This window comes from Serpula lacrymans, assembly GCF_000218685.1.
Source record: "Serpula lacrymans var. lacrymans S7.9 unplaced genomic scaffold SERLAscaffold_6, whole genome shotgun sequence".
Lineage (NCBI taxonomy): Eukaryota > Fungi > Basidiomycota > Agaricomycetes > Boletales > Serpulaceae > Serpula > Serpula lacrymans.
The window spans coordinates 757,635-772,132 of record NW_006763295.1 but is presented as its reverse complement, the minus strand read 5'-3'; the positions used below and the strand labels follow the sequence as shown (position 1 = coordinate 772,132).

The 14,498-nt window shown below is 45.4% G+C and overlaps 7 protein-coding genes across 7 annotated transcripts; 4 read left to right on the top strand and 3 right to left on the bottom strand.

Moving 5' to 3' along the window:
• Positions 1-3,603: 3,603 nt before the first annotated feature.
• SERLADRAFT_465343 (polysaccharide lyase family 14 protein) lies at positions 3,604-5,005 on the bottom strand (the record flags this gene model as incomplete). Its single annotated transcript, XM_007317400.1, has 6 exons — positions 3,604-3,811; positions 3,865-3,878; positions 3,942-4,025; positions 4,077-4,148; positions 4,196-4,307; positions 4,361-5,005. 6 exons carry the CDS (start codon positions 4,932-4,934, stop codon positions 3,618-3,620), a joined length of 1,050 nt encoding a protein of 349 aa, XP_007317462.1.
• Positions 5,006-6,310: 1,305 nt separating this feature from the next.
• SERLADRAFT_368734 (uncharacterized protein) lies at positions 6,311-8,042 on the top strand (the record flags this gene model as incomplete). The annotated part of the gene is made up of 7 exons (XM_007317399.1): positions 6,311-6,488; positions 6,601-6,816; positions 6,871-6,897; positions 6,950-7,449; positions 7,507-7,593; positions 7,643-7,733; positions 7,792-8,042. The coding sequence occupies 7 exons, from the start codon at positions 6,311-6,313 to the stop codon at positions 8,040-8,042; spliced, it is 1,350 nt and encodes a 449-aa protein (XP_007317461.1).
• An 89-nt stretch (positions 8,043-8,131) lies between these two features.
• On the bottom strand, positions 8,132-10,078 carry SERLADRAFT_407765 (uncharacterized protein; the record flags this gene model as incomplete). The annotated part of the gene is made up of 8 exons (XM_007317398.1): positions 8,132-8,343; positions 8,397-8,523; positions 8,585-8,662; positions 8,725-8,864; positions 8,919-9,099; positions 9,164-9,517; positions 9,584-9,758; positions 9,831-10,078. 8 exons carry the CDS (start codon positions 10,076-10,078, stop codon positions 8,132-8,134), a joined length of 1,515 nt encoding a protein of 504 aa, XP_007317460.1.
• A 690-nt stretch (positions 10,079-10,768) lies between these two features.
• On the top strand, positions 10,769-11,340 carry SERLADRAFT_387097 (uncharacterized protein; the record flags this gene model as incomplete). The annotated part of the gene is made up of 3 exons (XM_007317397.1): positions 10,769-10,925; positions 10,981-11,117; positions 11,195-11,340. Coding segments are annotated over 3 exons (265 nt in total), but the record flags the coding sequence as incomplete, so codon positions are not given.
• Positions 11,341-11,360: 20 nt separating this feature from the next.
• SERLADRAFT_348593 (uncharacterized protein) lies at positions 11,361-11,996 on the bottom strand (the record flags this gene model as incomplete). The annotated part of the gene is made up of 5 exons (XM_007317396.1): positions 11,361-11,455; positions 11,514-11,612; positions 11,667-11,698; positions 11,746-11,786; positions 11,853-11,996. 5 exons carry the CDS (start codon positions 11,994-11,996, stop codon positions 11,361-11,363), a joined length of 411 nt encoding a protein of 136 aa, XP_007317458.1.
• Positions 11,997-12,088: 92 nt separating this feature from the next.
• SERLADRAFT_387091 (uncharacterized protein) lies at positions 12,089-12,645 on the top strand (the record flags this gene model as incomplete). Its single annotated transcript, XM_007317395.1, has 4 exons — positions 12,089-12,160; positions 12,221-12,279; positions 12,341-12,386; positions 12,449-12,645. The coding sequence occupies 4 exons, from the start codon at positions 12,158-12,160 to the stop codon at positions 12,494-12,496; spliced, it is 156 nt and encodes a 51-aa protein (XP_007317457.1).
• A 450-nt stretch (positions 12,646-13,095) lies between these two features.
• On the top strand, positions 13,096-14,242 carry SERLADRAFT_465325 (uncharacterized protein; the record flags this gene model as incomplete). Its single annotated transcript, XM_007317394.1, has 5 exons — positions 13,096-13,321; positions 13,381-13,561; positions 13,650-13,832; positions 13,887-13,967; positions 14,045-14,242. The coding sequence occupies 5 exons, from the start codon at positions 13,238-13,240 to the stop codon at positions 14,122-14,124; spliced, it is 609 nt and encodes a 202-aa protein (XP_007317456.1).
• Positions 14,243-14,498: the final 256 nt, after the last annotated feature.

The window sequence follows — 14,498 nt, the reverse complement described above, 5'->3', positions numbered from 1 at the left end:
CTGCCTGGGACTCACTTGTTCCAAATTGGAACTACTCCTCTCCCTCCCTCGTTTGATCAGGTGGTCCAACACAACCAGTCCATTGGTAAGGCCATGGAACTGTCGGATTTGGACTAGGTGGTGGACCAGTGGCTCCAGTTTCTTTTTCTTCAGCAGAACATTCATTTACAGTGCAATTATTTTTGATTTTTGAATCATTTTTATAGACACATATTTTTTAGAATGCCTGACTGACAATAAAGGAACTGTGTTAATACTGATAGTGTTTTGCCTTGCCCTTTATTTACTGCATCTTCCCATGACATCATGATTTTCCTGCTCTCTTTTTGCTATTGGACTTTACTTTATGGCTGTACAAACCTGTGACATTACTCACAGCATTCATTGTTCTATCTCTTTCTTTTCCTTTTTTTGACAATCTTATCCTGTACTACCTACGCAGGATTCGTCAGCATACATTCCTTCCTTCATGTTCTTTCTCATTCTTTTTGCACAGCTATACTGTGCATAGCCTACTTTTCTTTCACTATATAAACCCCTGTATTTTACCTTGTAAAAACAACAAGAACTCCAATCCAGACTTCTTCTCTACTCTCAAGTTCACTACTCTCTGCTACTTGTGATCCAGTGTGGTCACAACACTTCCCACTGCTACCACTGTTAATTGCTGTCACGTCACTTCCCACATTTGAAGTCATTGTTATCCCTTTCAATTAGAGTCCTTCTGAGCACTACAGTTTGTGCGTCAGGAGCCTGCTATCACTGGGAACCTCGTCACCTCGTCATCCTTGTTGTTCTCAAACCTACCTTGTGCTACAATTAGCAAGGTAGTGCTCATATATACTCATCACTAAGCACCTATCTTCTACCAATTCAACTATCCCTCCTCCTTAAAACCCACACTCATACATCTCTGGGTTTTACTTTGAAGGATCTTCATACATACCACCCCACGAACAACCAGAGCACCCACTGTTCTAGGAGGCAAAGCCCATAAACAAGTTCCGTGGAATCTGGGAGGATTGTTTGTTAGTTTGTTTTTGTGTGTGGTTTTCTAACAGCAGTTCTCATCATCGACAGTGTCATACCAACCCTTGTCTTGGCCCTCATCTTTTCCAGAACTGATTCAAAATCAGGATTATGCATCTTATCTATCTCAGTATTCACCTGTGCATGGTCATCCTCTATAACTCAGTACTGCTAACTACAACTCTTCTGAAGGGTTCACTTCTCATGTGCCGATTTCTGGAGTGTGTGCCGAATTTCGGAGTATTAAATATGATTTGTATCAGGTACCCTGCTGCTTTTTCACTGCCTTTTGTTCGACTTTTCATCTTTTCATCTGTTTATCTGACACTCACCAAAAAGAGATGCTGAAACAGAGCTCAGAAAATCCTATATCAAAGAACCCAATGAGCTCCAACTCCAAAGGCAAAGGTCGAGTATTACCTGCACCAAATGCTAGAAGCAGGCCTCCAAACACCATTTGTGAAAAGTTGGACCAAGTTATAAGTGCTAACTTGTCCGTCCACAGGAGGACACCTTCCAATGGCCCCTCAGAAACAACCTCATTGAGATTACATGCCAATGTACCCCAACTTACAAGCTCTTCTAGTCGCTCTTCGACCACTGGTGTTTTACCCCAGCCCCTGCAACAAACATGTTTCAGCCACTATTCAACCACCGGTGTTTCACCTCAGCCTCTGCAACAAACAAGTTCCAGTCATTCTTCAACAACCGGTATTCACAAAGAAAGGGATCAGGACGATGAGTGCACATCCATGCAGCTGACTCCCCACCACGCAAAGCGGCTCAAGTTGGTTGCCAAAAAACTTGCGGCAGAGTATGGCGTTGCAGAGAAAAAAACTTTGCGATTTTATAGAGGTATTTTTTTTAAATATTTTTAAAGCTTACTTTATGCTGATGGATTGCATTGTAGTCCGGTGATTTGTTTGTCATGCTTCTCGATCTCAAAGCAAATCACCTCCAGAAGGACAGTGTGATGGCGGAGTCAAAAGTTGACGAAATGGAAAAGCAGCTTGGATCGAAAGACTGTGAAGTAAGAACAAGCCTGATTTGTTGGCAAAAAGGTCTGACTTACCATGTGAAGATCATCATGAAGATTCATCTAACCGGATGCATGCTTTCGCCCGACATCAAAGCCTACCTGTTTGAAACACAAGCACATATATTGGTAATGTCATTGCTTACTTTTATGTATGTTTCTGACTGTCAATTTCAGATGCTGATTGAAGACCAGTGTGATATTTTCAAACTGTCCCCCAAACTTTTCCAGGATTTACAATTACGGAGAAAGTTGGGTAAGATGGTTACTAGAATGCTTGCAACTATCTGTGGTATATTCAAAGCAGCGGTAAGTCACAATCTATGAATTAAACTGGGGAGCTGAGACCGTCAACAGTTAATCAAATCCCTTGTGCAAAAAACCAATGTTGTTGATGTGCTCAAATCACTGGTAAGCAACGGGATGGAGGTTGACTTGGCACATTGGACTCGCTTTGCTTTTCTGGTAAGGTATCTTTCATTTCTCCTATGCATATCATGTATTCACGGGTTGTTTAGCGCCGCTGCCTTCGAGTGTTTTTACTTGACACAAGTGACTACAACTGTATTTCCCCTGAGGAAATTTTCTCTCCCTCCCTTATTCCCGCTCTCCCTTGGGATGTTTGTCGCAAGGTCAAGAACGAGCTCAATCTTGACTTGAGTGCAATGTGACAAATTATGACATTTGTTTATAGTATGAGAAAACATGCATTGGCCAGGGCTTGAACCTGGGACTCCAGCTTTCATGGTCTGGTGCTTTACCAACTAAGCTACCAAGGTGTACTTGGAAAGCATACTGATTGGTTGCATGCCCAGAAGGTCCAGAATCACTGTACACGGGTGCGGATCCCATTGTGTTGTGATAAGCGGCTGAGGTATGTTACATTACATTTATTAGAGATCACCTTAAACTAACATCAATTGTAGTTTCACATAGGTAAATAATATAGTCGTTTCTATAGCCTCTTGGGCAGCGGCTGAGTTTCACATAGATTTATTAAGACAATGGTATGTATTAGATATAATCCTCATGTACTTCCTCCTACATAGTTTTGATGTTGCACTTGGATATATTTTTGATGTTGCACTGGATATATTGTTCTTGTCGCACTCAGATATAATTGCTATGCGCAAGGTCTACATAATTTTCATGTGGTGCTCAGATGTAATACAAGTGTGGCGTTCAGATATAAACTGAATATCTCGCAGTACATGACTATGATGTAGGTGCCAGAGCTAGTCCAGAGATTATGCAACGGACACATGATTGACATTCCGATCAGATCGTAGGTGGATCAGTGGTTTGTTTCATTTAGCAATGATCGGTGACATCGGATTTGCGAATATTGGAAACACGAGTCATAGGAATGCGGAAAGCAAGGGCCCGACATCGCATTAACATCAGTCGCATGATTTTGCTAATTTATATTGTGATGATATCTCACGTTATTGGACGTGTACTTAGTCCAGTCCAAAAAATTCGAAGGAAGGCAGTCATTCTTTCTCAACAATGGTCCTCATTATAATGTATGGTAGTAGAAATAGAGTACGAATTATAGTCCAAATAACAACATCAAACCCAATGCGAAAAACCATACAAACGTCCAACTACATCCTTCTACTAAATTATGTGACGCACCACTGACCTTTTGTCCTGTAAGATTTGATGGCGACGAGCTGCCCCACATTTGGAAATTGCGGAAATAGGTATGGGTTGTCTGTGGAGTTGCCCAGCTACTGTCACTGCCTGCGTGCGAGATCATCAAATAAGCCGGTAAATTAGCGGAAAGGAGTTCTCACCTCCAAAGAATGTCCTACCGAGCGAGTACGCTTCATAGTCAGATAGGGGAGATGGATATTATGGTACATGAACTTACGAGAAATAAAGGCCACCAATATTGATATCAGTGCTACCTCGGAGCTGTAAGCTTCCTTGAGATATACCCTGAACATCATTGAAACTGAATGATAGTTAGTGACGCGGCAAGGATCGGCAGAACTATGAAACTTACAAGAGCATGATGTTCCCATTCGCTACGTTTGGAGGGTTGTTGAGTTGGACAACAAGTGTTACCCGGCTCCATCTGCATCTGGTGAGTAATTGTTCCGGTATCCCACCTAGTCCACTCACTGTCCAGACACAAATCCAAAAGCACCGCGATCAATGCTGACACCGAAGTCCGAGTTGCAAGTGATGCTATCATCACCGCATATATTATTTGGTGTAAGCATGTATGTATAGACTGCGAGCTAGTTCATCAAGGTAACCCAAGACATTTGTTATAACGTTGCATACCTTCACCCGCTCCATTCTTTCTCCACATCAGTCGAGCGCTGAAGCAATCCGAACCATTCGGCTGATTGCCCCCTGAGCAATCAAAAACATCAGGACCCCCTCTAAGTCCTGGGAGTTTTCCGCCTTGCACCCAGTTAAAATTAGAGTCGAACGCGATTTCGTAAGATAGAATCATGCTGTCAAAAGTTGATCCATCACTGGTGTTCCAAAGGGAGTACCACTGAGCGCCTCCTGTGTTATGCGAATAACTTCCTTGAGGATATGTTATCTGGAGCACTGGGCCAGTCTCATTGCCCGTTGAACCAGGTACAGGTGAGTTGGGGAAGGGATCGCTAACAAAAGCAATGTCGTTTGCACCATCTTGGACATTCCCCTTGCTGAGAGACCACTGTGAAGTAACAAATGACAGAGCATCTGAAGCACTTTGTGTTGCTGTAGGGAATGACATGCTTGTGCTGGTTGTCATTGCATATTGTGTGGCCAGGGAAGCCGCTGGGGTCAACGCAGATGTCACAACAGGTAGAGATTTTAACCATAACAACCCGATTGACGCTATGATACTGGAAGGCAACATAGCAGCAAATGCGTAAAGGACAGTGCACTGTGCAATCGGGGACCCGCCCAATGTTTTTGAACTGGACTCCGAATCGCCAACGGTTGAGGCGGATAGAGAGATCGGACTTTAAATATTTGAATATCGACTGGGTCTAGAGCTACTAGTCTGCATCCTCACTTCACTCCTCTGTCATGGTCAGTGTGCTATACTATACAGTATATTTTGCACCAGCCCCACAAGTAATACCAATTATCAACAAAATTGGAGCTCGCCTCTCTGGATCATACTTGACGGGGAAGTTAGCTCAGCAAAGTCAGCGAAGGTCCATTTGCATTCCACAAGTCGTTCTTGGGACTTGGTTGGGTAACCCCTTCTGCTGTCTCCGTTGAATTTTATGCCTTATAGGTCTATAGCAGCAGGTGCATATGTTGCCGCCGATAAGATCGAAAACCGCGCCTGAGAGATAGCAGATGATCATATAATCTACGGACAGTGGGACCAAACTTCCGAAGGCGAGTTCCTCTAAACGTATGTTACGACGAGGCGTACAATTTGACGATAGGCAACCGTAGTTCTGAACACATCGCGCACTGGCCTACAATTTCCTCGAGACGGAAGCTCTTACTGCTGCTGATTATGCTTACGTTTGCAACAGGTATCAACGATACAAATGGAACTGTAGGTAGTAAAAATACCTGCTATACCTGTGGAAGCCTGTGGAGGCCGCTCTACACCACTTTGGTGGGGAAGATTTCGGTGTTGTATACGTATGAGTATATGCGGGGCTCTCGACGCGCTCTAATCACGTGATCGAAATCAACGCGAACGTGGCACGGGCGCTGCACACCTGTGAAACGCAGTTCAAACTTATACCTTTCACTTACACGGGCCTTTCTTCGTTCCTTATCTAAAACTAGTTTCTTCACCCCATGGTAAACATTGAAAATGTTCGGTAATAGCACTCGACCGAGGGAACGGGGCTTACCTGTGGATGGCGAGGTCAGACAGCCGCTATTAAGCGATTCACGAGAAGACCTGGCTGCGGAAGAGCCATCACATGTTCTGTTCTCAGTTCAAGACGACGATGACTCGGAGAATACAGAATCATACCACTCACCGATAGGAGGTCGGGCTGAGCATAGCGTTAGGTTCCAGGAGGAAGTTCAAGTGATTGGTCCTCCCTTGAGGTCGACTATGCAAAGTCGAGAAGCAGGTGAGTACTTTCTTTTCAAATACGAGCCTATTCATTAAAACATTACATATAATAAGAGTATGAGATGGACTCGGATGAGTTAGACGACAGGTCGCTCGCCGAGATAGAGCGAGAACAACGTAATGCTCGCTCTCGTTCAAGCCGGCGTCGTGAGCGAACTGTACCACTTTTGGTTGGATTAATGGACTCGTCGGCGGCCCGGCGAGATGCTCAGGACTCTATACCTCTGTACCATGGGAATGGTCAAGAGTCCAATCGCTACGAAAATATTGACCTGGATGAGTTGGCTGCCAAGCAAAAGGCTGGTGGTGGAATGATTGATTCTGTAGCGAATATGGCAAACTCTATATTGGGCGCAGGTGATGTCGCATAAAGTTCGAACATTATATTTCTGCTAATTCAGTTTACTTTGCAGGTATCATCGGCAAGTAGATCACCCATTTCAACTGTAGCTATCCTACTGACTTTCAGGTGCAGGTCTCCCATATGCAGTTAGCCAAGCAGGCTTCGTGCTAGGCATCATCCTACTAGTTGTATTATGTCTAATCACAGATTGGACAATACGCCTAGTTGTCATTAATGCCAAATTAAGTGGTAGAAACTCCTACATCGAGATTATGAACAGCTGTTTCGGCTCAAGTGGTCGAGCGGCTGTATCAGTCTTCCAGTTTTCATTTGCCTTTGGCGGTGAGTGTCACCCAAATGTTTAACTGTGTTCCTCGCTCACTATTTATTATCTAGGAATGTGTGCCTTCGGCATCATTATTGGTAAATACTAGTTGATAGAACCAGCCAACTTTTTCTTACTTTCATTTTACAGGAGACACAATACCGCACGTCATACGTTCATTATTCCCCGCACTACATACGATACCCGTCCTCTCTGTTTTCACAAATCGACAATTCGTTATTGCTTTCTGCACTGTCTGTGTTTCCTATCCATTATCTCTCTATCGTGATATTCATAAATTATCACGCGCCTCCGCACTCGCTCTCATCGGTATGCTCATAATTGTGGCATCTGTGCTTGTAGAAGGGCCCCACGTTGGGCCAGATCTAAAGGGTGACCCCTCCAAGCGGCTTAGTTTCGTTGGACCGGGGGTATTTCAAGCCATTGGAGTTATGAGCTTTGCCTTCGTTTGCCACCACAACTCTCTCTTGATATATGGTAGTCTGCGTACTCCCACCCTTGACCGGTTCGCTAAGGTGACCCATATATCCACGGCCATATCACTTGTTGCTTGTTGTACGTTGGCCATATCCGCTTTCTGGGTATTCACCGATCGAACACAAGGAAACATACTGAACAATTTCTCACGGGTACGTCAAGCAGTCTTTGGTATGATGAATCCTTCTCAAGCGTTTGTGCCCCTGTAGAGTGATACCATAATCAACGTTGCGCGGTTTTGCTTTGGACTCAACATGTTTACCACTCTACCATTGGAACTTTTCGTATGCAGAGAGGTGTGTCTTACGCGCCTCAGTTTGCACTGATAGGCTCACAACGTCACAGGTCATCGAGCAGTATTTCTTCTCACACGAATCATTTAATCCGCAGCGACATGTCTTCTTCACATCAGTGATTCTCTTCTCATCTATGCTTCGTGAGTATGTTCATTGAAGAATAGACGATCGTGAAATTCTGATTTATATTTAATGCAGTCTCACTCTTTACATGCGACCTGGGGGTTACGCTAGAAATCACTGGCGGGGTCTCAGCAACTGCTTTAGCTTTCATCTTCCCTGCGGCCTGCTATCTCAAGCTAAGCGAACCTCGCATACCGTGGTACTCTCGAACAAAACTTCCAGCCTCAGCATGCTTATCTTTTGGCATCATTGTCATGATTACATCTCTCTTCCTTGCATTAGGAAAAACATGGACGCATGAAGGCGACGCAAAAATATGTCTCTGAGTACATAGTAAAGAAAGTGAAGATGGACCTCATATTTAGATCTATTGTCGAGTAATTCGGATGGTTTGTCATAGCTTACGGACTTTCATTTACTGTCGAAACACAGTCTCCTTCAATCCAGGGATATTTTCTAGCTGTTCAATGCGAGCCCCTTTTGCGATGCTTTCGCTTGCGGAAAGGGGCGAGACATCGAGGGATGTGAACGTGTTCCAGACTCGTTCGACACGATGTACTGGCTGTTGTTGCAGCGAAGAGTCGGGTGCGTCGCATACTAATAACCAGATCGCATCGTATCCACCGGCTACAAAGCGAAAATGAACTGTTGGGTTCCAGGTAAATATGAAAGCAACTCACCGCCAGGAACACCGCCTCCGATAACACCTGCCTGATATACGCACGCGTCTAGAAGACTTGTCTGTTCAGGGGGTTCAATCGGCACGTTTGCAAGTTGACCCATTTCCCGCATGTTCGCCCGGACATCCTAGATAGAAGTTAGGTCCTGATAAGAAAACAATTGTAAACAACTCGTGAAATGTTCTCACTTGGGTAAATTGATGAACGTCATAGAAGGCATGCACCAGGCGTTCTTCAGACGGAGATATGCTTGGATTTGCTAGCCACTGCATTATTTACGTCTTTCAATCAGATGGCCACAACTATGACCCATGGAGATACAATTTACCTGGACCGGCTGAAGAGATGAAATGTACCTGACGGCTAGCTCATATGCGATAGGGTCTTCAGAGTGCAAATCAGATAGGATAGCAAGAGCCTTTGCCAGATTTTGATTCGAGTTGTTGATTGCAGTCCACAGCGCAGTTGCTACGAGGGCCTATGGTTCAGTCTTATGGACTTTGAACTGAGAAAAGGGATTACCTTCTGATGGGTTTTGCTGTCGCCATTTTAAGACCTGACCAACTAGAGAGGGGGTGTCGCTGCCAGCATCGACATCGGCCAACATAAGTCTGATAAGTGGTGGAAGCTTGAAGGGTTCTACGCGGTAATTCCACGCCTTGTTAGATGGTGAGAGTATTGTCAAGAGAGACTGGGTATGTATCTGTTCACAACAATAGAGCCGGGACACATCAGAGGCCAGTGATCACCGATATCACGATACTTACTATTTCATCATTCATCAGTGGTTGAAGCACAACTGGGTCAAAGCGGGTGTAAAGCTGACTACCAAAGACAGCAGCCGATACGTCGAATCCACTACCAACTTTGCCTTGAGCTAAACAATGCACAAACTGAGCAGTATTGTGAGCAAGACGCCTGTCTACGCTCAAATCCTCAAGAAATTCTGCTGGAGATACAACGGAGAAGTGTAGTAGGAGCGCGGATACAAGGGATGTGATAAGCGCTGCTGAGGAGCCAAGTCCGGTCTTGTGAACATCTGAGATTGACACTCTGCAGTGGCAGAAGGGAGGGATTCGGGAGAGAGAAGCAGTTGACGGTGTGAGTTTCATAGAAGCAAGCTGAAGAAGTGTACACAGGACAGAACAACATTAGGACGAAACTCAGAACGATGTTCTCCAGCTGACCTTGGCTCGCTGCGAATAGAAATCATTATCGCCCACGATAGCGATATCCAGACCATTCACTAAGTCCTTCTCGAGCGATTCCACACCTCTAACCTCCAGGGCCAGCGAAAGGGTGTGCTGTATGGCCAGGTGTACAAACTTGTTTGCTCTGGTGCTATCGTGAGCGCCCACGTTACTGTGACCGATATCATCGTGAGTGGTGGGCGGCCATGCACATGCATATACTTATCACGATGAATATACTCACCAGGGAATTTCTTCCACTACAACACGAGCTCTATCAAGGCGCACAAAGTACCTCCACTCGGCCTGGACAAATTGAGGGGATCTTACCACTACCACATTGGCGCCATATGCAGAGCCGGCGTCCTGTACGACTGCATAGAATCGCGACGAAGTAGAAATTACGACTCCAGAATATGATGGGTCGAGGACAAGATAGCCTCCGGCTGCGAGGACCTTGCCCGGCGAGGATACAACAGTTGTACCAGGCATGGTTTTGTGTAAGATTCTGAGGTATTAACCGCCTGACTGCATTTTCTGGCCATTCATTAAGTAGAAACCCGGCAGCTGACTCAGCAAGACACGATCCGCATCTTGTTTTCGTTTCATCTTGCACTGGCTTGTAATGCAGGCACTTGGAGCCTCCATGCAACACGGAGAGACATAACTCCTACAAATAGCTCTATATTATATACGCATTACTGACAAGCATTCATGCTGGCTGGTAAAGACAGAACTCGAATTCGAGGGCTCGGAGATTTGAAGGTGTCGTACGAAATTGATTGTACAGCGGCCGTATAATAATGCCTCGGACTTGGCGTCAAGTTCTGATGCACATGTGTAACTTTGATCCAGTCGGCGACTCTTGAGGTTTGCGGCAGTGAATTAAGTCCGTTTAGTAGAAGTCTGGATCGATATTCAACAGCGCTGCGGATTGTTCCTTCTGACGTCTAATTGCCCTGAGAGGCGTTTTTAAATTTCACCGGATGTAAGAAGACAAAGAAACGCAAAGGGATAACGACTATTCACAGTTGGATCTTTATTCCCAGAAATTTTCGAATAATGCGGTTGGAATAAAAGAATTCTGTTGGAGACCTGAGGAAATGAACAAGCCTAATTTTCTGGGATGGTGTTATTTGAATCATCTCTGTATCGAATCGTGACTAGCATCTGGGTGTGGCGCCGTGGGACCCGGGTTTACTCACCAAGAATCTTAAGAGGGAAATACATTTGACAACCAGGGCTCGTGCTGTACACCGGGGAATAGTCCTTTCGCAAGCGTTGTACTTTCTGGGTCTTCATCCTTATATGTCAATCAGTCTCAAGAATAATATTCACGCGACAGTTATGTCAGATATGGAGTCCACCTACCATCAACGATGGAATGCACATACCAAAAGTATCCCCTCGAAGAGTTCTGTCCTGGCTATACGGCTCAAGCTCTAGACAGCAGGAAATCGTCAGCTTCCCCGCAACGACAGCACTCAGTCTACTTCCCGAAAGATGGCTGAGCGTGTGTCATAGTCTCCTGCTGCTTCACAACACAAGTCGGGAGGTATCAGCCCGCGCATGTTCACGCGAATCAGTGGTTTCGACAGCTTAACTCACCAAGGACACTATGCTACTGTAACCATCGTCCTACGCTGCGCACCTAGTAGTTTGGTGCGAAGGAAAGAATGCAGGACGCGATACGGTCGATGGTTAATAGAGGATGACATTGGCAGAATCGGTGCACTAGATTACGAGCAAAAACAGCGAGCGGTACGTGGGATATCTAGAGTTCATCGTGCTTCTTCTCCAGGCCAACGAGCTCGACGTCGAAGACGAGAGCAGAATTTGGAGGAATAACTGAGCCAAACCCACGTGTACCTGAAAACCAAGATTCCATCATTATGTGATTGTCAAAAGCAGTTTTGGCTAGACTCACCGTACGCCATCTTAGCTGGAATGGTCAACACACGTTTCTCATTGAGACACATTCCTTGCAAGCCCTCGTCCCAGCCCTTGATGACTTGGCCAACACCGACTGGACACGAAAAATTAGAATAAAGTCATGCAACTAAATTATAAAGACACTCACGTTTGATGGCCAAAGGTGAACCCCGATCGAGACTGTGGTAAATTCAATAAACAGTCCGCAACGACTTTATAGAACGCACCTCGAGTCAAATTTGTTTCCGTTGGCGAACAGTGTACCGGTCTATGCGATCACATCCGGAGTTCAGCCTGATGCTTTGCCACGAGAGTACGGTAGATAACCACTTACATAGTGCACTTTAATGGCGTCTCCAGTCTGCGCTTTTGTAGAACATTCTTCAGGCAAATATGTGACTTGAGTCTGCAGTTCGGTGGGGTCTGCAGCCAAAGCGCATACAGCAAGCAGAAGCAGCGTCAGACAGTACTTCAACATTTGCATCATGGTCGTTGTTCGGTGGCAGCCGTGCAGAAACAAGTCAAAACAAATGGGGCCGTGGCACGCTGAGTCAGCAACTGTACAGAGCAAGTACTCGTTAACCTTATTTTTCAACACCGTACACATCGTTCACCAAGGCCTCTGCAAGACTAATCGAAATGGTGAGCTCTACAGCCAAAATTAAATGTACTCAATGCTGAACCATGTTTGTGTTTTTCTAGCCTTCCCAAAAATCATTCAGGACGAAACGCATCCTCGCCAAGGCCTCGCGCCAGAACCGGTATGTACTCAAGGACTCACACAAGAGTTACAGATCTAACTAGTCTCTTTTTGCACCACAGACCCATTCCTCAGTGGTTCCGTTTGAAAACGGACACGAAAATCCAAGTGCGCTCATTGTATAGTGTCGATTTTGTCGAATGACTTGCTAACTTTGTTTTTAAACGCAGTACAACGCAAAGCGTCGTCACTGGAGGCGTACCAAGCTTAACATCTAAATGCTCCGTTTTGTATCATTGTTTCTGGCACCACGATGGCGAGGGGAGAGGTGGAAGGCGCTCGTTTATCCTCAGAGAGAGGTATCACACAATGCAGCATGTAACACTCCGCTATTCGCATGAGATAAAATCACCTACATGCACTATGACTTATGTTCTTCTTGAATCTTCTTGTCGTTGAAAAGGATGTTTTCAAGGGCTTACATCGATGTCACTCGGCACTTGGAGGCACTATCAGCAAGATCATGTAGGACTCGATCACCATAATGTTGTCATGGTCAAAATCACTCTCGACTTTGGGTGGAATCAGAATAGCTCGAAGTACTCATGGCTTCCGTCATCGTATCATTTTTTGAGTTTGACTGCCTCGAGATACTAAATTGACTGTTCTGCGCGCTTGACGATCGATCTCATCTTTTTTACTGTGAATTATACAGATTTGAATATGTGGTCCGTAACTTGAATATTCTTCATGATTATTTTAGTTGAGATTACGGGTCTATGACTTGATAAAATGACACTTGCGCTTCGCAATAGAACTAGAGCAGTGCTCGCCAGTGAGTTCTGCAGCATGACAGCAAGCCAGCAAAAAGACACGCCGTGGCGGCGACTTGCGAACGTGTCATCCGCGCTCAAGACTCTGAAGAGTACTCATTCATAAATACAACCAAGGTTACAATTCCCCGTATTCCTTGCACTCTTATCGTTTGTTATCCAAGTGACCTTCAAGACTCACCCAAAATGTCACTCATCGTCCTCATATTTATGCTCGTTTTCGTCACAGAGCTCATATCATGGATAGGAACATCCGTTCTCCTCGATCTTGTTCGTGTTGTTCATGGTACTTTTTGTGCTCAGAGTAGCTTACGGTGCTACACATTCAGGCATACGGCCTCTACATAAGGCTCTTTTACGCCTCTGCAGTTTCGCGACAGCGAGAACTCAAAACCGAAATTCTGACAACGAAGAAGGAGCTTCTCAGTACAAGCGCGCAGGACCAATTTGCAAAGTGGGCAAAACTGCGAAGGAGCGTTGACAAGGGGCTTGCGGAATTGGAGAAGATCAGTTGAGTAACAGTCTTGCAACGTTCTGGGTGTCTTCGTCTGTGCCACTGACTCTTGCTGTGTGAACTGACAAACCCTGAATTTCCCAGATGGAGAATTATCCTCGAATAAAACCACATTCTCCCTCAAGTTCAAAAGCATGCTCTGGATTCTGACAACGGGTCTGCAGTTTGTCGTCGGCTGGTGGTACAGAAAATCTGCTGTATTTTATCTCCCACCGGGCTGGTTAGGCCCCATCACTTGGTGGATGTCCTTGCCTTTTGCACCCAAAGGTAAGCTGGCACTGAACCGCTTTCAACCGCTTTACTCAAGCAGCCCATGGACAGGTTCAGTGAGTGTTGGAGTGTGGCAAATGGCATGTCGCAGGGTGATTAAAGTGGGAGAGCGCACAGTGCGAGATATGATTAGTACGGTTCATCTTTCGCATTGAAACAGATTCCTACGTCCTAATTATGGGTCTTGTATTCTTTTTTTGTCCTCGCAGAACCATCAGCGATACTGTCAGAACCGGTGGCTGTGGAAACGGAATCCAAGGCTTCCGCAGAGCAGAAGAAAAAGTCGTGAAACGGAGGACAGCTACGCGGGTGTTAAATAATGATATTGTAGGGTTCTTTGGAAGTGCTCGCACAACCGGCGGTACGGGATTACAATATTGGTATTGTTTGAGGACGGAATGCCATTTGTGTGATGCGCCATTTGGGTGAAAAGATACGGAAGGCCGTGGAGGGTAAGTGCGGAATGGTGATGGTCGGTATCCGTGTGATCAGGCTTCGCGGACCCGTAGTGAAGAATGCCCCAGACGCCGTGCGATGAGAATGCGGGCACGCACGTGAAAGATATGTATCGAAGGATTCCGTGTCAAGAATATGTGTCGGTCGGTGCATGTGAAGAACTGTCGCGTGTTCTTCCACTTCGCTGAGAGAAGTGTACACAAATAG